This window comes from Dysidea avara, chromosome 7 (assembly GCF_963678975.1).
Source record: "Dysidea avara chromosome 7, odDysAvar1.4, whole genome shotgun sequence".
Classification (NCBI taxonomy): Eukaryota; Metazoa; Porifera; class Demospongiae; order Dictyoceratida; family Dysideidae; genus Dysidea; species Dysidea avara.
Window position 1 is genome coordinate 1,069,944 of NC_089278.1, and position 24,010 is coordinate 1,093,953.

The 24,010-nt window shown below is 38.8% G+C and overlaps 3 protein-coding genes across 3 annotated transcripts in view; 2 read left to right on the top strand and 1 right to left on the bottom strand.

Annotated features, from left to right (window-relative positions):
* Nucleotides 1-8,315, top strand: LOC136262364 (thymocyte nuclear protein 1-like). Its single transcript, XM_066056608.1, has 10 exons — nucleotides 1-115; nucleotides 231-307; nucleotides 1,820-1,876; nucleotides 3,470-3,538; nucleotides 5,298-5,393; nucleotides 5,448-5,509; nucleotides 6,088-6,121; nucleotides 7,824-7,892; nucleotides 7,987-8,071; nucleotides 8,116-8,315. The coding sequence occupies exons 1-10, from the start codon at nucleotides 70-72 to the stop codon at nucleotides 8,157-8,159; spliced, it is 639 nt and encodes a 212-aa protein (XP_065912680.1). The 5' UTR covers nucleotides 1-69; the 3' UTR covers nucleotides 8,160-8,315.
* On the bottom strand, nucleotides 8,201-15,777 carry LOC136262361 (uncharacterized). Its single transcript, XM_066056605.1, has 37 exons — nucleotides 15,466-15,777; nucleotides 14,648-14,751; nucleotides 14,508-14,585; nucleotides 14,369-14,457; nucleotides 14,161-14,319; nucleotides 13,989-14,113; nucleotides 13,861-13,936; nucleotides 13,643-13,818; nucleotides 13,482-13,592; nucleotides 13,352-13,421; nucleotides 13,197-13,298; nucleotides 13,084-13,143; nucleotides 12,964-13,040; nucleotides 12,717-12,789; nucleotides 12,619-12,667; nucleotides 12,455-12,517; nucleotides 12,294-12,396; nucleotides 12,185-12,246; nucleotides 12,094-12,140; nucleotides 11,898-12,044; nucleotides 11,771-11,845; nucleotides 11,691-11,721; nucleotides 11,575-11,639; nucleotides 11,468-11,516; nucleotides 11,354-11,417; nucleotides 11,238-11,300; nucleotides 11,113-11,187; nucleotides 11,013-11,066; nucleotides 10,813-10,961; nucleotides 10,657-10,766; nucleotides 9,315-9,433; nucleotides 9,189-9,266; nucleotides 9,005-9,140; nucleotides 8,746-8,844; nucleotides 8,590-8,693; nucleotides 8,385-8,544; nucleotides 8,201-8,340 (listed from the first exon to the last, which is right to left on the bottom strand). Exons 1-37 carry the CDS (start codon nucleotides 15,744-15,746, stop codon nucleotides 8,293-8,295), a joined length of 3,531 nt encoding a protein of 1,176 aa, XP_065912677.1. The 5' UTR covers nucleotides 15,747-15,777; the 3' UTR covers nucleotides 8,201-8,292.
* LOC136262363 (U3 small nucleolar ribonucleoprotein protein IMP4-like) overlaps nucleotides 15,760-24,010 on the top strand; it is a 12,613-nt gene continuing 4,362 nt past the window's right edge. Inside the window, exons 1-3 of the mRNA XM_066056607.1 lie at nucleotides 15,760-15,813; nucleotides 15,959-16,067; nucleotides 16,112-16,195. Coding sequence (XP_065912679.1) covers nucleotides 15,811-15,813; nucleotides 15,959-16,067; nucleotides 16,112-16,195 — 196 coding nt within the window. The 5' untranslated portion in view covers nucleotides 15,760-15,810. The remainder of the gene's footprint in view (nucleotides 15,814-15,958; nucleotides 16,068-16,111; nucleotides 16,196-24,010) is intronic.

Below are 24,010 nucleotides of genomic sequence, written 5' to 3' on the forward strand. Positions count from 1 at the left end.
TCTGACTCCGTATTATTTGGCGTATACCAACTCCGTATACTAACTCCGTGTCATCCAAACGCATTAGCCATGCCGCCAAAAAAGCGCAAGACAGCAGCTTCCAAAGAGGATAAAGGTCAAGTGCAGTCTACATAGACTTGTTTAGCTTAATAACTGCACGTGTCACACTACATTTAATATCTTGGGTGTTGTTACTCGAGGTGTCATTATTTCCATCAACACTCATGCAGGGAGGACAAAGAAGGCTAAAGTTAGTGGAGATAGCACCTCTGATGAGACTGATGCTGCTGTGATATCTGGAGCCCAGGTATGTACAATTACCTGATGTTACCAATGGCTAATATTAACACTGTGATTATGATTTATGAACCAAAATGTAACTCCAATAGCCTCTGTACTATGATCTGTGGTCAAAGTCTAAAGTCAACTGAACAAGGCCCATTTAACATGATGCAATAGTCAAGCTGTTTTTTCAGAGCTGCGTAAGTAAGCAGTAACTAACTAAACCAGGTCAATGGTCAAGACAACAAATGATCTTGACCAACTTTGACCGCAGTGGTCAAGATCAAGTTTGACCGTGATTGCAGATCATAGTATAGTATACCTATTTGAGTGACACCCCTCTGATGAGTTGTACTGGCCAAACTGCTTTTTCTTTGCCATGGCACTTATCAATTAGAGATTATAAGCACCTACTCTGACCAATAAAGATCACTCAGAAAGTGTTTATAATCTTACTTGTAATGTCTAATCAATAAGCACTGTGGCGTAGAAAAGTAGCTGACCATGTGAGACCACTGCTTTACAAATAGTGTGCTCCTGTGTGATGTCTTATGTCTTCAACTAAACCACATTTCTGAAGGCTGTCATGCAGCACTTATGGTCTGGAACCGTGATCAAATTAAATCTTGATCAGACAAAAGGACGTATGACTTGAAACTATGTTCCATTTGATACTCTTGTTTTATTCTCTGTGAATGCTATCCCACTAGGGACCTGTGAGAAAGTTTAAAGCCTGTGAATACAGGGAGTCATTGATTGCGGATTTCAAGTTCTTTAATTTTGATTTTGGTCCCAGATCAAGTTATCAACCCCTTAAGTGAGATTAATTACCCACACAAATGTCTAACTATGTTAAACTAGTAACCTTTGGCATGGGATGGTGCACCAGGGCATGGGATGGTGCACCAGGGCATGGGATGGGATCAAGAAGTTTTCATTTAATTATCAGTATACAGTGGTTTTTATATAAATTGTGGTAATAAATTATGCTGTCTTCATAAACATGAGTTGTAGAGATAGGTTCCAGTGACCAGTTTTTGTAAATGTGATGTTTGTGACATCTAGCTAAGGACAGTTACAGCATGACTGATTGTCATTACAGCACCATGCCATAAAAAGTATTTTTGTAAATGAATTTTCTTGGGGCCAGATATGTTTGTACAAATCTGTTCAGTCCAGCTGGTTGTAGAAAGATGTTTCCTTTATACCTCCGGTTAAGACAAGTCCTTGTAGTCTCTTTGATAGCAGGTATTGACTTACCTAATCAATTTGTCTTTGGGATCATATCAGGCCTGTGTACACATGTCAATGTCTCTTTGTCTCAGTGAAGTGATCATGTGGTACCTTCAAGATGTGTTACTATTGTCTAGTGAGGTATCATTAACATTTTAATGTTGCATACATTTTCTAGCTAGCATAGTTCAGGTCAGTTTGATAATATGCAAAGCATACAACTTATCTCATTGTGTGTGAGTATTAGTTGTTTACATAGTACATTTGGTCACACAGTAGTGTGTCATGTGTTATTGTTGTATAGTATTGGTTGATGAAGTCTGAGCCAGAGTCTAGGATGGTGGGTGGAGTTGATGTTAAAGTGAGTCGCTAGTTGTTGTGTAACTGTTCTATTAGAATATATAATTTGCTGAATTGTGCCGTACACTTTTGTCTCTCCTGTATAGTACAATTAGTGATTAACCTCTACATGAGGTTACTATATTATTGGCTTATTTAGCATAGTCAGGGTCAACCAAAGTTTATGTAGAGTGGGACACAGAATAAATGAAGCAAGTTTGCATGGTCTGTTCATAGAACCTACACTTACACATAAACCTGTTAATACTCTAATAGAGCAGTCACATGTGTTATTTAGGTAGTCGAGGGTTCAGGGTTGTGGGGTCCTCCTGTATATTCAAGTAATCAACCAGTTATTGTATCCATGACAACAATGCCCCAATATACGATAGAACCTGGTCACCTTCAGACTATAAATTTTCTGTCTTGACTGGAAATTTAAGTTTAAGTGATCTTCCTATACAGGTGGTTGCTAATGTAGGCTCTGCAGTTTGAGGTTATCTGGTCTGGAAACATTCAACAGTTTCAATATCAACATTGTCACTCCATACTGGGTAGTGATGAATAAACAAAAAATGTAGTCAAGAGGGGACGTATGCAGTAAAGTGTGAGTGGATGGGGGGAGGGCAGGGAGACAAAGGAGTAGCTAGGATAAATGAATACTTTTGTAGAATTGATGCAGTTAGCACTACTTAGCAGTAGTTAAGAAGTTCTCAGCATGCATAGCAAGCTATTGCTAGCAGGTCTGGGGGCATGCCCCCAGGAAGAAATAGCTATCAAAAGTGGATATGGAGCCAATGTTAGTCTCGAGCCAGTGTTAGTCTCGAGCCAATGTTAGTCTCGAGCCAGTGTTAGTCTCGAGCCAGTGTTAGTCTCGAGCCAATGTTAGTCTCGAGCCAGTGTTAGTCTCGAGCCAGTGTTAGTCTCGAGCCAATGTTAGTCTCGAGCCAATGTTAGTCTCGAGCCAGTGTTAGTCTCGAGCCAATATTAGTCTTGAGCCAGTGTTAGTCTCGAGCCAGTGTTAGTCTCGAGCCAGTGTTAGTCTCGAGCTAGTGTTAGTCTTGAGCCAGTGTTACTGTAGAAAAGAAAACTTTTGAATTGTGAGATGTTTAAACCACAATTGTGATCAGCCAAATGATAGACTGTTGAGAATGTGTTGGGCTTATAACTGAAAAACAAGGAATTGTAGTACTTTTTGCATGAATTCTTAAATAGAGAGGGATAAGCAGTTTCCAGGGGAGCATTTGAGACCAGCATTCTGTACAAATCACACATTTCTTGGAATCAACTTATACCTCCAAGCTGTACCGTCCTTGATGTATTCCAACATATTTTTAAAGGAAGGCCATAAAACGAGCCATCCTTGTGTTGTTGTTGTTATTATAATTATTTGTGGCACTGTACAGAATGAGACCTGGTGTTAATTTGAAACATGATGTTTTTCTGTTGTAAGGCTGTATACTCCCCGTGACTAAATGGACCTATAGGTGCATATACAGGACTGAGGCAATAAACACCACTGGTATCATGCATTCATAATATTTTGTGTGGAATAGCCTAACCCTTACTTATTGATTGCATGACTGACATAATTGTTTTGAATTCTTATTTACAGTTCAGTATCGATGATCTACAACAGGAACCAGATCAGACAGCATTTTGGGATGGAGTGAGGAACTATCAGGTAACCATTGTGTAAGATGTGTAGTGGTGACCCCATGTGTATTAGTCTTGTTCAGTTTGTGACTTTGTGTATGTAGTGTTGTATCCATACCACACCAGTGTCTGCATCTTCTAAGCTTTGATGGTGACTCTAATCGTTTTGTGTTCATGTTGGAGCAGTTGGGCAATATATTGAATTGATGTGCTAACATTTTGTCACATTTACTTGTTGAAACACTGTATCTGATTATGAAGTTTTAATGTGGCTTCTATTATAGGACAGCGGCCACTATTTGAGATACACAATATAGGATAATGTTTCCACTCTTGCTCATCTCATAGCTAATAATATTGCAGGAAAGTCAACTTATCCTTTTAGTAGGCCTAATGTATTTCACAGACTGGACTCATGGACTTAGCTGGAAACAGCTTCTTAACAATAATCCAAGCATTATCCATCTCTTCTAATGCTGGACACACTATTATCGAGCTAATTAGGCCTTCCTAGCAACCCCATTAGAGCAACTCATCCATACAATTCCAATATTAGTGGTAGTTAATCAAGGTAGGGTACATGTTGTGTCCACCAATTAAAACATCCCCAATTATTGGAGGTGTGGTAAGTGGATATGATAGTTGTCTGAACGTATACTAGTCCTAAATAATAGGGAATTAAGCGATTTAGTAACCCTGATGGAGGCTGTAGCATCCTGAGTGTAGCGAGGGCTCTAGAGGGGTTACTAAATTGCTTAGTTCCTATTGGTTGGTTGCGGTGTCTAACTTAAGCATTGCAGTAGTTTAAAGTACGACCTTTATATGTGTGGGGTGAAAGAACAATGAAAAATGGCTGAACACTTGTCCTGAAGTTCCTATGGTGTCCACAAAAATAATTATTCGAGGGTGGGTACCTGTAACCAGAGTAACGGAGCTAGATGTGCTTAGTCTAGTATTAGTCCAGAATTATTTACAGAACACAGAAAACAAGAGTACTACAGTATTAGTAATATGGTGAAAATAAAAGTTTAACTCTGCTCCTAAGAGTAAGGAATCGCTACTCGACGATTCATGACGGTGAACGTTAGCTGGTTCCGCTAAGTAAGTCAACATTCAGCAATGCTGGAGTAAGACATAGAAAGACACCAAGTATACTACAGTGTGTTTTTTGTGTTATAATTGTTTGTCATGTAAAAATTTCTTGCGGGAACATATCAGGTGACTTAGTGATGTAGTAAACCTCTAAATGAGCTGTACTATAGTCTGAGAAGAATGTATGGAACACCATAAATGGTATACTGTATAGCTGGAAAGTAATTTGGTGAGTGAGTGGTGTTTCGCCAAACTGAAATCCGCCAAATGGTTTGCAAATCTGTATTAGCTACTAACAAATTCTCCAAACCTTTTTCTTGCCAAAATCCTATCGCAGCAAATTCGCCAAAGCTTCCTCCTAACAAAACTTTCTGGCTATACGGTAGTAGCCTGGGGGGGATTTCAATGTTTTATTTTATTATGTAGTTTATATATTTTAAAAAATGTGTTGTTTGATTGTCATAAAGTGACACCAAGTTTAGTGGGGGAGGGGGGGTGGGAAGCCTGGGGGATTAGAACCAGAGACATGGCAATATATCTATCATCCATCCAGTACCACAAGTTATTACATGTAAATGCCTTTGTAGTATTCTCTTGTCTACTGCTTCATATCTGGTTAGTCCACCATTTAGCATGACACATTCCTTTGTGTAATGGTATTGTATGGCTTCAGTAATCATTTCATTGTCTGGCAGGCTCGTAACATCATGCGAGATCAGATGAAAGTCGGTAATAAGGCGTTCTTCTATCATAGCAACTGCAAGGAGCCTGGGATTGCAGGGATTGTGGAGGTGTTCATAATATCATGTGCTGTAACTGGCTGCTATTCTCTTTGTTCCACACAGATTGTCAGAGAAGGATATGTGGACCATACTCAGTTTGATAGGAAGGACCCTCATTATGATGGGTGAGTGGTGAACAATATTCATCAAGTTATAATATCAATGTGTAATTCGTTATTGAGATACTTAGTCGCCTAATGGAACGTTCAGCTAATAAGGTCAGCTAGCTACAATAAAATAGTCTCATCTTCTACTGTTAAAAGATGAGTATCCGAAAATTGACTTTATTCTGGCGTTTGGGGCTTATGAATTCAAAAGGAAGTGATAGTCTATAAAGCAAAAAAAAATCCTTGGTTTAAGTCAAAAGTGGAGGCCAAGAAATTTCTTTAATGGTGCCAGTTGATATTAGCTAAATTTTAAAAATGGCATAGTTATACTGCGCAAATACTGTACAAGTTAAATTAGTAATACTTCTTGGTCCAAGTTAAATTAGAACATACGCTTCTAAGATATTAGCGTATGTTCTATTAGAGTATGTTAAACTAACAAGCTGTGATTTAGTTTATATCTCTAAACAGCACAACTGGCTTAGTGATAATTGGATAAAATATCTTAGTAGCTATAAGTCCTCCTTATCGTGTACTTGTTGTGCAGCTACTAAGTGTTGTCTATAATATATTATTATATGATATTTGTTTTGTAGGACAAGTAAGAAGGACAATCCCAAGTGGTTTATGGTAAGTAATGATTAAGGCTGCACCATACAGTGGATTATGTGTACAAGATGTAATTGTACAAATGTCTATATTCTTTCATCTTTCATTGCTGACCTTTTCACATGAAGTTTTAGTAAGATTTCTTATACTGTAGTTGTTTCACAAAATGGACTCATATACTCAATTATTGGTGCATACAGAACCTTCTTATGTATAACATCAAGAGTAGATAATGGAGAGTCTACTCTTGATAACATGGAGAATTAAAAATTACTAGTAGTTGACATGTACTCCACACACTAGTTCACTTTGCTAGCCTAAGCACTGCAACCATATGTGACCGGCTGAGTACAAACTGGTCGTTTTGCACATTCTTCAAATTCCGTTTTATTGTTCCTCTGTTATCTACAGTAAAAAGTACAGTCTTTTATGATAAAAGTTATAGTGTTAGACACTTGGAAGAGCAAGAAATTCGATTTGTACAGCAGCAAATCAATTACTGGTACTGAAACAAGCCACAGAGATGGGACCTAGCTCAAGTTGTTCACCATGAAATAGCAAATCCATTATGCTTTGCTTCTGTGCACAAAGAAAGAGGCCATACATTTCTACAATTACATGATGATGGTAAACTATTTCTACCAAATTGTAAATGAAGCACTGTTGTGCAAAACCCTCGAGGAAATTGAATAGTCATATGCAGTTCCAGGTGACAACAAGTGGATCAGCTTTGCTGCATGCTTTGTCCTGTTTTCTATAGTAGGGCCACGGTTACTATGATCACCTCGATCAGCATAAAAATGCAATTTGTACCTAATGAACAACTTTTTAGTAGATTTGGCTCAAATTTGCACAAAACAAGCAGCAGTAGTGAATAGCGTGGTAATTTGTGTGACAACACCTCAGACATCACATGGACCATAGTCCTGTTAGGCTTTTATAATGCACTGACCATGTGTTCCATGAAGGCTTGTTAATTTAAAGAGCCAAGAAGCTTCTAGTCTAAATCCCCAAGGGACCTGCAAGAAGCCTGGCCTGAAATGTTGTAGATCGCTGGACTAGTTAACTATAATTATATAATAATTAAGATATTATGGAAATCTCACTTGAAATCTCGTCCCTGCTTTTGTCAAGTTTGTCGTTTCCTCATCTGAATCAGTGGATTATTGCTAGATGTAATACACTACTATGGCTGAAAAGAATTTATTGCTATCACTTGTACATCGATAGTTCGTCAAGAAGTGAGGAAGGCCTAGACGAACAGCATAACTTTTGAATAAAGCACTTGCGGAACAATCCACTTGTTTCATTTTGTTAAACTCATCAATAGAAGCCTAATGACACTTCTTGTTTTAACCTATGAATGAAGTACGCAGGAGTTGAAGTGGTAACAACAAATTCGCACACGGCCACACAAGAGTAACCTTCGGCACCCCGAGGGTTAATAAGCACCCATAACTCATTGTGTCTTTTTATACAAAACAAGAACAAAGATTTTCTTACTTTCCATGAACAGGTTAATCTAATGGCAAAATAGAATTACCCACTTTTGCTCAGTTTGTAACATATGTGGTTTCTGTAACTATTCTCACTAGTATTAGATTCACCCATGATCCCAGCGCCACACTTGATTAGCTGTCTCAAGACATTGTTTTTACATGTTCATGTTGTACAGGTTGTCCAACAGATGTGTAGTATTATCATGGTAATGTTATATTGTTAGGTTGATGTGAAGTTTGTTCGTATGCTCAAGAGATTCATTCCTTTGTCGGAACTGAAGAAAATACATTCGGTAGGTTACTGGCATGGTTGTTTTGCCATATGAACTATTAAATTATGTACCTATATTAAGAGCTACAGAGTATTGCATCTTTTGTGATGAATAGAAACATGTTGCTGAAGGAAATGGTGCACTGAAGACAATGTCGTTGTTTACTAGAACAAGACTATCAGTACAACCAGTGACCCAAGGTATTTAGTACTCTAGGCTAACATTAACTATCGTGATGTTGTAGAAGAGTTCTCCTTCATTGTTGAACTTGAGGATGAGAAACCATAAAATGATAACTTATTGACTACGTGTTGATTAGCCGTCCATGATCCATTCTTGATTACTTGTCATTACAAATGATTTTACAAAATTAATTTCATATTGAATATAAAAATGTGTTCGGTGTGCATTAATTGACATATCAAGTTTGTCCATGTGATTGAATTGCGTGAGCACAGTCCGTATAACCCTGTGATTATGGGATAGCATTACATGACTCACACATACACTAACCATTTGCATGGCATAATGTAATGGAGATTTTCCAGCAGTGTCTCGGATGGTAATATTTGCTCCATGTTGAACTAGCAGCTTCACTACATTTGGTCTGTTTACCTTGGTAGCCAGATGTAGTGGAGTAGACAAGTCCTTATCTTTTAAATTTATATCACATCTGCAAGTAGGATGAATTATATTGACAATTCTAATGGTTGCTCACTCCTTAGTTGACAAAAGATAGTTTATACAATCCATTGATCCTTCAATACAGGCTAAGTGAAGTGCACTTTGTCCATTAGTGTCAACTAGGTTGATGTCATTTCTCTACATAATTGATACACATGTGTAATGTCCCAATTATTGTATAATATGTTACGTTTGTTTCCACGATGGCTTGTACACAAGGCAGGCTGTGGCTACTAACAGCATAGTGTAATGCTGTACAGCCTTGGTCATCACTTGCTCCCAAGTCAGCCTAGAACAAGGTAATCATATATTATCACTGTTGAGGTTTATAGTAATAGGATTTTCTGTCTAAGGTTTTGCCTTGTTTGACCCAGCCCCAGTATTTATATGGAGCAGTGAATAAGTGTTGTTTGTACACTTGAGGTATACTAGCAAACGTAATGGCACACCTTAGCTATTAGTAGTCGCTTAGCATTTCCTGGCAGGTTAGCAGTGACTGCATTATGTAGGGCAGTCTGGTAGTGATGATCCCTCTCATTAATACTCTGCATGTCTGATGAATACTTACACAAATACTCCAAACACCTGTGATAACATTATGTCATTGTGTTATTGTGGTCATTAGATGCTTACTTGAAGTTTTCACTCTTGGCAGCAATGTGGTAAGCTGTTTCACCTTCATGGTTTACAAAGTGAGTTAGTGCTCCATTCCTGAAGAATGGGTTAATAATCAATTAGATAAAGAGGCAAGCACATTACTTTAATAAAATTTTGACCATTTCTTCAAGTTCTTTTTGTGTTGCTATCATGAGAGCCGTCAATCCATCATGATTAGTAGCATTAACTCTAGCACCCAACCTTAGCAGCTGCAGGCAACACTGTAATGTAGTGAGACAATAATGTAATCAGTTTTCATGTGACTAAATAAAGTACACAAAAGGATGCTGTTTTGAAAGTTCAATTTAATGTCCACACTTTTCCTTAAGCTTGTAGTGATAACTTAATTATTTTCATCTGTCAAGTCATTTTACACTATTAATAGAAACAAAGCCATTGAGTCACCATCAACACTCTCCTATAATAGTACTATGGTGCTTCCTATAATGTGTAGTGTAGAATACACACTGGTCACCAGTGACAACAGGTGCTACCACCAACTTGTAACAATTGACCAAGCCCAGAAAGAGAACTCCAAGTATAAAATAAGTAACCCAACAAGAAATCTCAGTTGGTCTTGACAGAAGTACACCATGAAGATGTTACCGTTATTACTAGTAGCCTTGTTTTGCTGTACTCAGGCTGAAGATGTAGACTCTCCAATAATTTCATATCTGATAGCTAAACTGCAACATTTGGACTCCAAGGTGAATGGTCTAACTAACTCTAGAGCAATCAGAGATGCCAGCAAACAAGCAAAATGTAGTTGTCCACTTGGAGTGGTGACCTACGTGAGATGGGGCAATGCTACATGTCCCAATGGAGCCAACACCCTCTACTCTGGCTACACTGCAGGATCATGGTTTGATCATTATGGAGCAGCTGTTGAACCACTCTGCCTACCACCTGATCCACAATATCTCAAGAGTGAAAAAGGATATCAAAATTATGCCCGATTGTATGGAGCAGAATACCAAACTACTGGTCCACTCAATCATGCCTTTGATCGTAATATTCCTTGTGCCCTCTGTCAAGCATATGGTCGTACTAACATGATAATGGTCCCATCTCGATATGAGTGTCCACCTGGTTGGAACACTGAGTACTACGGCTACCTTATGGCAGGACACGCAGGCCACAAAGCTGGTACAATGTACACTTGTATGGATAAGAGTTTTGAACAAATAGGAGGAAGTGGAGCTGATACAAATGGTCGACTATTCTACACAGTAGAGGCTTATTGTAACCATTTTATTCCTTGTAGTGACCAGGAACTAACTTGTGCTGTGTGCACTAAATAGACTGAACAAGTGTATGTTGTATTTTGATCTAATGGATTATGTACTATTAGCTAGTTAAGTGTTACAGCATGCAAATATTTCGTACATGTATCTGAAACTTGCACTTAACCGTTGGTAATGAAACATGCACGGCTCAGTGTTACCTTAGGTTGTCTTCCCATTACTGTGTACGTGAGGGGAGTATTTCCAGTCATGTCCCTCACATCAACATCATCCACCTCACGTGCTAACATCTTGAGCCGACTACGATCACCTATAAAGATGTTTTCTAAGTTATTCTAAGCAGCAAATATCTCTACCTTGTATTGCAGCACAGTGCAGTGGGGAAGGGTTCAATTGAGCTAGTCCAGCTTGTTCCATCATATCAGCACCATTAGTGTACATTGATAAACTGGATGTGCTCTGATCCATTAAACTTAAACTAGAGCCTGCAGTGGATCCCCAACTACTGCAATAACATTGCTAACTAAACTATTGACTTTAACAGTGACTACATTACCTTCTTCTAGAACTGTGAATTGCAGGGGCCTTGTATGAAGACTGACTAGCCATTCTATTGATAATAGTGTAATTGTGTAATTAAGGAAATACAGTCTTACAGTTGGTCACCCTGGACAACACTGTAGTAAGAACCATACTGGTCCACAGACTGAATAGACATTACTGAAGATGGCCTGTATAAAATGCATGCTGGAATGTTTCTCTTTGTTATGCAGTTAGTTACCTGGATGTTGAGTTTAGCATTCTTGAACCATATCTTGGTGGAGAAGCAACTAATGTTACACTGCCGTGTGGAATGAACAATTACAAACAGCAAAACTGACATGTATAGTATTATACCTTTCTGCAGCTATGTCAGAAAATTGATAGTAAACTGAATCTGATACAATAAATTGTCTGGAGCCTGAAAATATATAGTTTCACAACCAACTAAACCGTCGAGATAATTGGTACCTTGGATTCCTATAAATACATCCAAGTCCATTAATCTTTGGCCCACATCCTAATATGGATACAGAATACACCTTACATGGAGAAACACAAACATCATATTTACACACTTGAGCTTTTTGAATGGTGTTAATTGTTTCCATGTTAGTCAAGAACCACTGTACTGCTCCACTGCCTAGTAAACATCTAATGTGTGATGTGATAGTAACTCTACAACTTTACATACCAGTAAATATTCTTATCCCTGACTGAAGCTCCTGCATGAGTACAATGATAATGCAAAAGTGTATTTCAGTAATGGCATACTTGACATGGAATTCCTGAAAAGGGGTGGGCCAAGGTTCTGGCATATTCTTGAAGAGCAGCTATGCTAGACTCATCCTGTTGTTGATGTAGATGTATGATAATCACTTATAATACAACTATGGTATACCAGTTGAGGTCTTGCTGGTGATACAGGAGGTGAAGGAGCAACAAACGCCTCAACAGGTCCTGTGGGCTGTGTTAAGTTTCTGTTAGGAGATAGCAGTGGTGCGGTTGGTGGTGGGGAAGAGATAAAAGCTTCAGCAGGTCCTCCAGACTATAATAACACGATGTAGATGAAGTTACATTATTGGTTAAACACTTACTTGTTCATAGTCAGGTCTTGATAGTCTCTGAACAGTTCCAGGTTGTCCTACAATGCCACATGAGGTCATGTTATCATATTAAACAGATTACCTGATGAAGGACCAGAGTTTGGCCGAGATGGGATGGTCAATACACTCATGCCAGACCCAGGTCTACACACAATATAATTGTATACAGTCTTGTTATATGACAGACTAACCTCGACACTACTCCTGGGTCAGATGATAAACTTTGATTACTTGTTGCTTGCACTCTGGAGTGTGGCATCTTTAGAATGTTAGATGGGTGATTAAGAATTGGACCTGCAAATGTATCACAATTTCTTAACTGTACTCATCCCTTGTTTCTCTTCACACATACCAGCAAGTGGCTTTTTAATTGAAGATGTTGATAGAGACTTTGGAGCAACACCACTAGCTATTACTATAGAGATGTATAAACTGAATGTTCAGTATGTGCACAAGCATGTATGTCAATCAGTGTGTGTGGACATCATGGTCGCTAATCTAATATACATAACTCACATGGTTTAGCCTTTATTCTACTAGAACTATCTTCGTCATCTCCATCATCCTGTTAACAGTATACTAACAATATTACTACAAGTTATGTAGCACACAACCTTCTTTCCATCTGGTTCAGATCGGATTTTGGTCGACATTTCTTTTTCAAGTTCTGTTTTTTGTCTTGAAAGTCTACAGATATTTCATTAGAGGTGTATAAATAGCAATATTACTGGGCAATTTTTTTACAAGTTATTCATTTTTACATAATTATGTTCATTACATACAGTTTGTGATAGCTGTAGCTTGTTGCATTTTTGCCAAACACCAAATAATTATTTGCTTTTATACAATAGTTATGTATACCTTTTGTTTTCTTTCTCTAGCTCTGAAAATCTTTTTTGAAACTGAATTTCTGTTTCTCGTCTTATTCTCTCTCTTTCCTACAGTACATTCAGTTACACATATTTTCAATAATATAATTACCAATTCTAGAGCTTTGTGAAATTCATCTGATTCCTTTACATTGCTTCCTCCAGTGAGCAGCTTCAAGTGTTAACAGTGTAGACAGACAGTAATGTTGACACACTTGGAGATACCTGGTTCTCCAGCTCAGTTATTCTCTTCATAAACTTCTCCTTCTCAGCATGAGCAGCTTGTGTCTTAGCTTGTTGTGCTTGCAGCTCCGTCAGCACCTCATCCTAAATGTTTAAAATTGACAGTAATTTAACTAATTTTTCGTTAATTGCTGGACCTTTTCTTGCTCAACTCTCTGTCTCTCTTCCCTGAGTTTTTCCAGCTGTTCAATATCTACTATGTTTTCTCTATATGAACAGATAAAATGAACAGATAAAAAGTGTCTTGTAGCTAGTGAAATAATCTACTTTTGATTAAGTTGCTCCTTGAGTTGTTTGATCTCTGCTTCGTATGCTGACAACATAGCTTTGTGTGACAAGTCTTTGTTGATGACTGCATTGTTTTTCACAAGCTTTGCACTACATATTGGTTATACATGACAGCAATGCTTGACAGTTCTTAAATTTACCGTTTTGCAAAGTCCAATGATCGGAATGATTCACCATAGCAAGTAGACATTGGACTGATTGTTGTGATCATTGCAGTCTTACAATTACCACCCAGTGAGTCTTGTAGTATACGAGTCAACTTGGAGTCTCTATATGGTGTGTGCTTATTTCCAGGAGATGTGAGGGCCATTACCACCTATATACAGCTTGTAATGATTGTAATGAAGCAGTGCTATACCTTTCCAAAATAGTGCAATGACACATTTATGTTTTTAGTTTCTTCTTGCTGCTTCCCACGAGCTTCAGCATCAAATCTGATTATTGAAAATGTGTACCATTCAGTGATGTAGTAGCCAGTGTTCTCACTTTTCAGATCCAGCAAGATCAACAAGTCTTAATTTCCCTACAGTTACGGTACTCCCTGACCCATCGTCATCCGACACAGAATGTTCAACTATTATCGTAAAAACTGCATGGCTTCTGCTGCTCTCCTGCGATGTACACCACATATGCAACTATACAAGCTGTGTTACCTTACCTTGTTCATTTTAGTTTCAGCTGTGATACGAGATTGTGAGCCCTTCCTGAGGATGGCATGCACATCCTGCGCTGTTTTCAATATGTGTTCAGACAACCCTTCAATATATGTTTCACCGACACCACCATCTCTGATCTTAAGGTTGTCTCTGGCTGGATTCTGAAAATTTCATATGAAAGAATCAATTGATACACAGTAAAGATCTCACCATCAAATCAGACAGTTTTTCATTGTAGATTTCCAAGAATGATGCTCTCACAAGGAACTTGGCATTTGAGTCAGCATTTGTTTGAATATCTGTTTAATCACAGGCTATCATGTTAATCTGTGTCATATTGTGAACATACAATGGAATATAGCATCAGCAGCACGGGGTACGATCCCTCGATGTTCCTCAACACCACCTTCAATTGTATAGCTCTTACCTAAGTAAACATGTGGATATCATAATCCTGTTGCGGTTACAGTACAAGTTATGTGCCCCTACCAGTTCCAGTCTGACCATATGCAATGATGCTACCGTTATATCCCTCTAATACTGATACTACAATATCCTTCACACAAGCGTCATAGACCATTTCTTGGGTAGTACTGTAAAGTAATAGTACCCATATATTAGCACAGACAGGTTTTTTAATATGCATGTTAGAGTGACAACGATTATTACAGCTGACCGCAAAATTTTCCAACCAGCTAGTTGTTTGGATGTTCATGCAGCCAGGCTGATGGCAATGATTTGCACATACTAATGTAGTGTGCCATAACAAGTCAAAAGTACGCCCTTCTGTCTATGTTAGCTACACAGTGTCACAAGTACAATTATAATTATCAACAGCTAGTTAGTTTTACATAGCCAGACCACTTTTTTTGCGTGTGTGGGCAAGAGAACAATAATTGATCCACGTGAGCCGGACTAAAGTCTCACATACCCATATAGACCTGCAGTTTCTTCATGTAAGTGCCTGCTCTTAAGTCATGGCACACTTACAAATCATTAATCTGGCTTAAGAATGTGCAAACAACTGGCTAGTCATACACAATAACAAGCCGGAATGGTTGACCTGGCAGAACTGAATGAAACGTGGGGGCCACTCTGCCACCCTTGACAACAGAAAGCTAGTGCCGGTATTTTGACTTTGTTGAGCCAGTCCTTTGAAGCTATCGTACTTTCATACTACACCACAGGTGATACAGGCCACACTATGATATTACACATAGCTAACTATACCCAGTTAGCAAATAGACTGAACATTACAGTTCAAGTTGAGTCAGTCCACTGCATCAGTCATTGTACAAGGCACCCACCTTGGACTAAATATGATATCGAAGTTGAAATCATGTTTTGAAGTAGGGTCGCTTTTAACAAGATCTCCAAGTCCATCTATTCCAATGAGTTGGCTAGCAGAGCTGCTTTTTCTTCTCAACTCGCCGGGCTTCCTTATAGTGACCACCCCGCGATCCACGTCTATGCTGACGCAGTGCTTAGCATCCGCTCTTTCCTCATGAGGAAGGCAAGGTCGAACACGTACTATCACTTTGAAGTTGTCTCCTTTCTTAGCACTCCCTGACTTGACAGGCTTCTCCATCAGCTACACCCACTAAAATATACGGGAAATAACCAAGTGTATTCTAATAATTTTGCACAGGAGCATGGTAAGTGTTGTGTACGACATGAGCACAGTACGAGTGAAAATATGTACTGTAAATTGTTGTAAGACATGTTAATAATTTAGTGTAATGTTGTTATTAACTATGCAATCAAACAACGATGTATACATTCGCTTTTATCGCCAAGTAGCTTCGCAGACAGGCACGGTTAAGAAGGGAGTATCTTTACCGAAAGTCGGTGGAAGATAGGGAGAAAACGATATATGAGAGGAAAAGAAAGCTGAGAGAAGCCATATCAGGTATGCCTTTGTAAGATTACGTACTAGCCTCATAGTGGTTATAGAAGGGAGAAAGATACCAACTGAGTTTAGAAAAGATGTTGAAGAATTGAAGGACAGTACACTGTATGATGATGTGGAACGAAGTGGTGAGTTCTTTTGCTGGCACAGTTTGTGTGCCCTGCAGCTGGTCTTTGATCAACTTCCAGAGGTGTAATCTGAAGTGGGATATCTTGAGGGGAGGTATGAGATCCTTCCACTGGGGGGACCATTTTTGAATTAATAACCGCATACACAACTGTGCCAAAAGATATAGTGTGTGCATCTAGCTAAAACCTACACACTGTGTTGTTTTGACCACTTGTGTTTATGTTTCAGATCAGAAAGTTAGCTTAAACCAATGCGGCCAGGTGGCTCATTAATTCATTACAATCTTACATGCACTTGAATGCTTTATTAGAATTAACTGAATCCTCTATTAGAGTATCTCAATCTTTTGTTAATCACCATCCAGCTGATTTTAGAAGTGAAAGGGTTTTAATTAAAACCTCCTCCATGACATTGGGATTGGTTTTCAGTCCCTTTCCTCTAAGCAAGTTAGTCTGTAACTTCTATATAATCATTATACATTGACATGATGGAAGCTTCTTTTTAAACCAGGTGCGCACCCACAGCCGGCCGAAGGCTGGCTGTGGGCACATGCCTGGTTACTGAAATTGTTTTCATAAAAGTGTGTGTGTGTGTACCTATCCATCTATCTACCTGTGTTTGTCCGTTTGCACCCACATGAGCAAAATCATTAAATTTTGGTTAAAGCAGCTTTTACGTAAGAAGTAAAAGCGAAATGAAGTCTATAGTAAACTTCTGCACAGGTAAACTTTGCTCTGGGGTGGTTTCTTTTCAACGGTGAAATATGGGTGTGGTGACTCTCCACAGACTTTGTGAATTACCTTCCCTTCAGGGTTTACAGACGTTTAACAACTGAAAAACAATGGTGCAGGCCTCGTAGACTACTAGGAATAGCCTATTCCTTCAAGTTGAAAGGGAGTGTATCCCTTACGTACGCGAATGAAAATGAAGAGCAGCGTTGAGGCTTTGTCGAGAGAATTTGTGGGAAAAACATGATAGTCAAACTATAAAACAGTTTAGAAGATACTTCTGTGCGTAATATGTTGGTAAAAGCGGTTTGTTTAGCAAGCGCTTCCTTAGCAGTGCATAGCAACGTAATTAAAAGAATTACAAAATTTCATGAATTACGAAATACAAGAATTACACACTACAGTTTTCTGCAATTGAATTCGGTGACTTTGCAATTGAATTTGTCCCGTTTGCAATTGAATTCGTCCCATTTGCAATTGAATTTGTCACTTTTGCAACTGAATTTGTCACTTTTATCCGTAACATGAATGGCAGCTGGAGAAAACACGAAAACATGATGTAGCAGCTGCTACAAGAACTTGTTCAAGTACAACAGTAGTAAACAACTCTTTATAAGGCAATAATTCTTCCTCTACAGCCTATCCAGCAACATTCCAAACTCTACTAAGCAGACAGCTATCAGCTTCCCTACTACCAGCTCCAATTACCTTCTAGTGTCTCAAGTGTAACTCTCCAAGGCGTAAATAATTCATCTCTTAATGAAAGGTTGGTTTCTTGGAGCTGTTTTGTTTATGACAAATTGTGATGCAAATGTGACAAATTCTATTGCAAAACTGACGAATTCAACTGCAAAACTGACTAATTCAATTGCAAATGGGACAAATTCAATCACAAAGGCGATGAATTCAATAGCAAAACCTGTAATAATAATGTATTATTGCACAACCAAAAACCCTATTGGTTATAACAATAAAAATAGTAATACATAGTTGGTTAATTCCAGATGAGTTAGCTACGTAGCTGCATGGTGCCTGGTTTTTAGAAGTAGCACAACATCAACTTGTTTAAGTATAAACATTATACTCATGAACAATACTCAGGGCATCTTGACTCTTGTACTCCAATACATTCAAGACATCACATGTCCAAAACATAAATGTTAATAATGTAAATGTACATCAACTATTCAGCAATTTATGCTAACCTTACACATATAACATGACCACACCAGTTTATGGCAGATGCTGCCGTGCAACTAGTCTTGGCTAATTCCACATCAACCCTTTGCCTTTTGCACCTGGCATCACATGCATGATTGATCATGTGATACACCCATTGATTGATTCATTGTTGATTATTCACCATTACCCTCTGGAGTAGTGCAAGGCCATGCCAGTGTGCATGTAGTTACAAAAGAGCTCCAGTTTGGTGTGATGTTTCATTTCTGTTTTTCATTTATAGACTGGATATATGTCCATTAGTATATCATGCAGGTATGGGCAACCTCTCTTGTTTCAATTCTGTTCCTTATTCTGCTATGTTTTTATTCTATGATCTTTCTACTGTTACAATAAAAAGCACTTAAACAAGAGGATCATCACCCAAAGTGCTCGTTTAATCCCTACTTTAGCCATGTTGGTTTACTAGCTAACTACATGGGCTAAAGTAAGGATTACATTTCGTGCAATTCGCTGCATGTAACACTGGTATTTCTTTTGCAAACACAAAATACATCAACATGAACTTTAAAATGAAATTAAGCACTCATCATTTGGAAACTCTTACTGATTGTGACCCGCTGAGCGAAAACCGACTTGTTTGCATTTTTCTTGAACTTTGTTTTATGACTTTGTTGTCTAGAGGGAAAAACCAATGGGCTATCAGCCTTATCTGGTGAGTACTTTTGGAGTTACTGTATATATGTAGTAAAAAAAACTTTGGCGGTGAAGTGCTTTGGCAGTAATATACTTTTGCGAATAGCATTACAATTGCCAAAGATTTATCTGTCAATTATTTTTAGCAATCACCTCATGACAATTGAAGGGAACGCTTGGAAATACTCACGGTACCTGTCACGATACTTCAATACCCATCCTTTCAACATGCCTTATCTGTTCACGTGGGTTCATTGTCCCACAAGAGTTCACGAAAATCCAAACATTGCTCTTGACATTACAAGAACCAGCAAACGAGGCATGGTAGCTACCACTCGAATGCAAAGTTGCTACGTGCAAGTGCAAGCAATTAAAAGACTAAGAGATGTGGCAGGCGTTTCCATTGTGAGTCGTCATCCCTCAATGCGAAGGATAAAAACTCGTGATTGACACAGCTGCCATGCCCCTTAATTGGCAAGTTGTTTAATCACTTGCAAGTAGCGATGTTACACTCAAGCGGTACAGTACGTGGTAGCTTAAAAAATTTCAGGTGAAACTCCATTCGCCAAAGTTTTTTCATCAATTTTGCAATAGTCAGTTGTCGCCAACCGCCAACGTTTTTTACTACACGGTATGGTGATAGACAACAAGAAGAGCAAAACAATCTATTTGTACAGTGCCTGTGTGGGAAAACTTACAGGCACTTGTTTAATCGATCATAAGTCTCAAGTGCGACGGGCTACAGAGTTGGAACTTGTGTCATTCTATTCAGCATGAACTGGGACATCCATCAAGCAGGGATTTTTGTAGGGGGGCAAAGGGGCATTTTGTTCCCCCTGAAATGATCCCCCCCCCCCCCCCCCCCCTGAACTGCCTCAACAAGCCCAATGATGAAACAATGATAAATTGATTTGAAATCATAAAATTTACAGTCAAACAACTATTTTTTTATAAGTAAAATTATTGTTGTACTGTATGATGTACATACCAGTAAACACAGCCCGAGTAAACAGGTGATTTAGCCTAATTTAAGTTCTGCCCCCCTCAATTTCTGAAAAACTCGGATTTCCCCTCCTGAATTTATTTTCTAGAAAAATCCCTACATCAAGGTATAGTTTTTGGCCTAAATACAGCCATGCTATTAAGCAAGAAGATTGTTCAAGCTTAGAAACAGCGATGATAAAGTTACATTTTACCACAACGTAATTATACATACGTAACTCACTTCATGGTACGGAAACGAAACAAAGATATTCTTTCTCTCCATGAAGAGGCTGGCGAATCCATTGGTATAATAGATATTTCAATTTGAGTCTTCCTTCACTGTTTACTGAAGCAGTTAAAACATACGTAAAATTATTGATGTAGCACGTGTTTTTTACTCAATGTATTTCAATGGCAGTTATCTAAAATACAGAATTATGCGAACAAGTCGGGTTTTTGCTCAGTGGGTCACATTTGCTACGTACTTTCGTTTGTTCTCTACAGAGAGTTGAAGGCATTGGTGAAGAGGAAAACTTGAGCTACTTTTCCTCATGAACAAACAACCAAAGCATTAGCGCATAGAACTGTACCCAAAGGTCCAGGGTTCGATTCCTGCCTATTACAACTTTTTTTTTTCTTAATGCCATTTTTTCGTAACATACCTTTTCTTTTTACTTTTCATATGACAATGTTTACTCGCCAATCTGTTCACATATTGATGTGATTCACGTGCAGAATAAATTGCTCATTATCTGGCCCACTACAAGCTTCTACATGCTTTCCTTTGTTCACTACAGCACGTTAAATGCCAAGAAAAAACTTCAGCTGTATCCCAGAGCAAACCACAGGACAAACACAGCTCAGCTTGTATATCACCTTTCCGAAGTCGTTGCGGTAACTGCCAGTGTAGGCTGTGGGTTCGAATCCTGCAACATTTTTATTTTTTTTGTTTTATCTCCTTTTTGCACATGTTTTTTCTAATGTAATTGTTTTGCTCATAGTAAATTCAAAGCATTCTGGTATTGCTTCACAGAATATGGATCATGTCCTGCCTTCACATTAACCTATTTCATCTGCAATCCTATAACAGTGACATGTGGGTTAACTAAACAGTAGAACAGCTAAACCAACAATTACTATCGAGACATGTGCAGCCTATGTGGTGCTAATAGTACCTGTCCTATCGTTCTAGAACTGTAAACATGGTAACAACACACGGACAAATGCAACAAATTGATTTATCATTGTGGTTAGTGTGTAATGTGAAATGGTCCTGCACAAAGGACAAACGCTGGTGATATATAATTCCTTGCACTGGGTGTATTATGTAATGCAATGGAATATACTGAAGTCCCTCAATTGTATTGTTATGGTTTTGTTGATAAACTATCATTACATGACTTGAGCTGCCAATTAGATTATAGACAAGTGCATATTTGTATTATTAAGTTAAATGGGTGGGCTCCTTGCTAGGTAATATTGAATAGTAATCAGATAAAATAATTACTTTTTGATGGTCTTGAATGCTTCCATCTCTCCTTATTTGTAAAGTCATTGATCATGTTTTGAGACACACTCATGACATCTGACAGTTCTACATGTCATGTGATCTGTCTCACTCATGACAACTAGTCTATGTGTTGATCACTCATGACAACTAGTCTATGTGTTGATAGTTGATGTAATATAATACTGTACTTTACTGTATTGCTGGAGTAAGGCTAGTTATTATACAAGTGCATAACATGTGAACTGGAACCAGTGACGTGATGATGTGTGTGCACATAGACCGGGCAGGGTCAGGGTGCCCTTGAGTTGGCCTTACAAGCACGCAGTCCATACATTGCATCTAAGAAGAGACTCAGGTCCATGCTATTGTCAGTGACCCATCCACCCTCCTTGGGAGTCCATTCATTCATTTGGCCTAAATAAATCTCTTGTAATTAGATTATCCAGCATCCCTTAGCTAGGTGTCTCCCATGGAGGGTGGGGGACTGGATTGAAAAAGAATCTGGGACAAGCAGTGAAGAAGAAGTGTGTAGTATTGTGTGTGGGCGTGTGTGACGTGCATGTGTGTGTAAAATATATTTTTTTATCATACCACTGCATGCGTTTCTGTTCAAAACTTCTGTTTAGTTTTTCACCTTTTCCATTTATGTTGCAAGCATGCCTCGTAAGTACTTCTGAATGTTAGATAGTACTTGTTTCCCAAGCTATTTCAAAGTAGGAAAGCGGTTATTGGTTTACAAATAGCAGGAATTGATCTAAAAAGTAGTGAAACAAGGGAAGTTGCCTACACCTACAGATATACTAGTGGACATTTAATCCCTAATTCAGTCATGTACTGAAGTAGGGATTAAATGTTTCATTAGTATATCTGGTGACCTCCCTTGTTTCACTACTTTTTATGGCTATGATCCCTAATCAATTTTAATTTTTTGCTTGCGTACTTTTTGTACCATATCAGTCATTATCCCACTAGAGATCTACACAGAACACTACTGAAAGCCTGTGAGGAGTCTTTAACATGGTACTGAAACTCTGGCTAGGTGGTGACTTGATCCACAGACAGCTTGCAGTCTAGGCAAGTGCATGAGGAGCCACACAGCCTGAACCATCTTGTACCACATCAAAAGAAAAATGATGCCATACTTTATGATTCGTCTGAACATATGCTCCAACTACCCATTACTGAAAAAGTGAAGTAGCCATTACACTTTGTTTTCAGCTATGTTCAGCTTGTTACACAGCATTACAAGTGAAGAACATAACAAGAAGTGCCTCTGCCATCAATCCAGTCACTATGGAAAATATGAATGATTTCCGTTACAAACATAGGAAAGCCATCATGCACTAACTACCACGAATTGACACCTTGTACTGTATAAATGAGACTTGTTGGGGCGAGCCTGAGCGAGCCCCACAAATGGCAGTAGTCACTCGTACGTCTGACCATTCCCGAGAGTTTACGTAACGAACACGGACAGCCCCACACTGGTAGTGCTCAACTGTACGTATGACCGTACGTCTGACCATTCCCTAGAATTTACGTAGCAAACACGGACAGCCCCGCCATAGATTTATAAACCCCAGGTACCTGGGGTTTATAAATCTATGGCCCCACACTGGTAGTGCTCAACTGTACGTACGACCATACGTCAGACCATTCCCGAGAGTTTACGTAACAAACACAGAAAAATTCACCACATGGCTTAGAACTTGTCACTTCGCTCACAACTTATTCTTATGTACATTGACATGGACAAAAAAAACCGTCTTACCGAGAGAGAACGAGATAGGGCAAGGAGGGAACACTGGCTGGTGAATGCCCGAGTGAATGGTACATGCGTCACATTCACCAAAACTTCCTGTATAAAAAAGGCCATATTTGCGCCACTTGGATTAGAATTTGTCACGTGGATTACAACTTCTTATCTACATAGACATGGACAAAGAAGACTGTCTTAGAAGAAGGCAGGGAGAGAATGAGACAGGGCGACAACAGCAGCAGCAGAAATGCCAGATGAAGCAGAAGCAAGTAGACACCTGATAGATGCCATGCACACTCGCAGAAGAGAGCATGCAGTTGACCAATGAAACTGCAGAAGACAGAGAGATAAGTCCTAGCTGACTGTGCTTCCACACAGTTATGTAGCTATATACTGGCAGGCCACTGATGAGCCTCCCAACTTGAACTTTTTTCACCTTCCTCCAGCTACCTCTAGAGTAGCCTGAGCATTTCTGTATGTATAGCTACAAACACACACACACATTAAACGCTATTCATGGAAATACAGTTGATGCCGCATCACTTTTTACACAACTCAGGCTCACCCCATCATGCTTTTAGCATCTGTCTAGTTATTGAGTTATGTTTGTCTGAAAGCATCAGGCAGTCAGTTGAGTCAGTCAACAGAAAATTCCACTGAAAAAAATTATCAGACACTTTTGGACTTGGTTATACCTAACCAATGTTGCCAAGGCACCATGAAGGTATTGTGAGGCTGGTTTCTGGTCAGCATTTCTTTTGTGAGAAGTTACAAACCTATATGATCCATAATGTACTGTACTGTATGAGATTTCAGAAGCTCAGTCTCATGCATGTGTCACATCCTGGTTTGGTTTCAGTTCATGTCATAGTACATACAAGAATATCATTGTGTGTTACATGTTCCATTTACTAGCCAGTATATTCAGTGGCTAGCTATGCTGTTGTTACCATGGGTG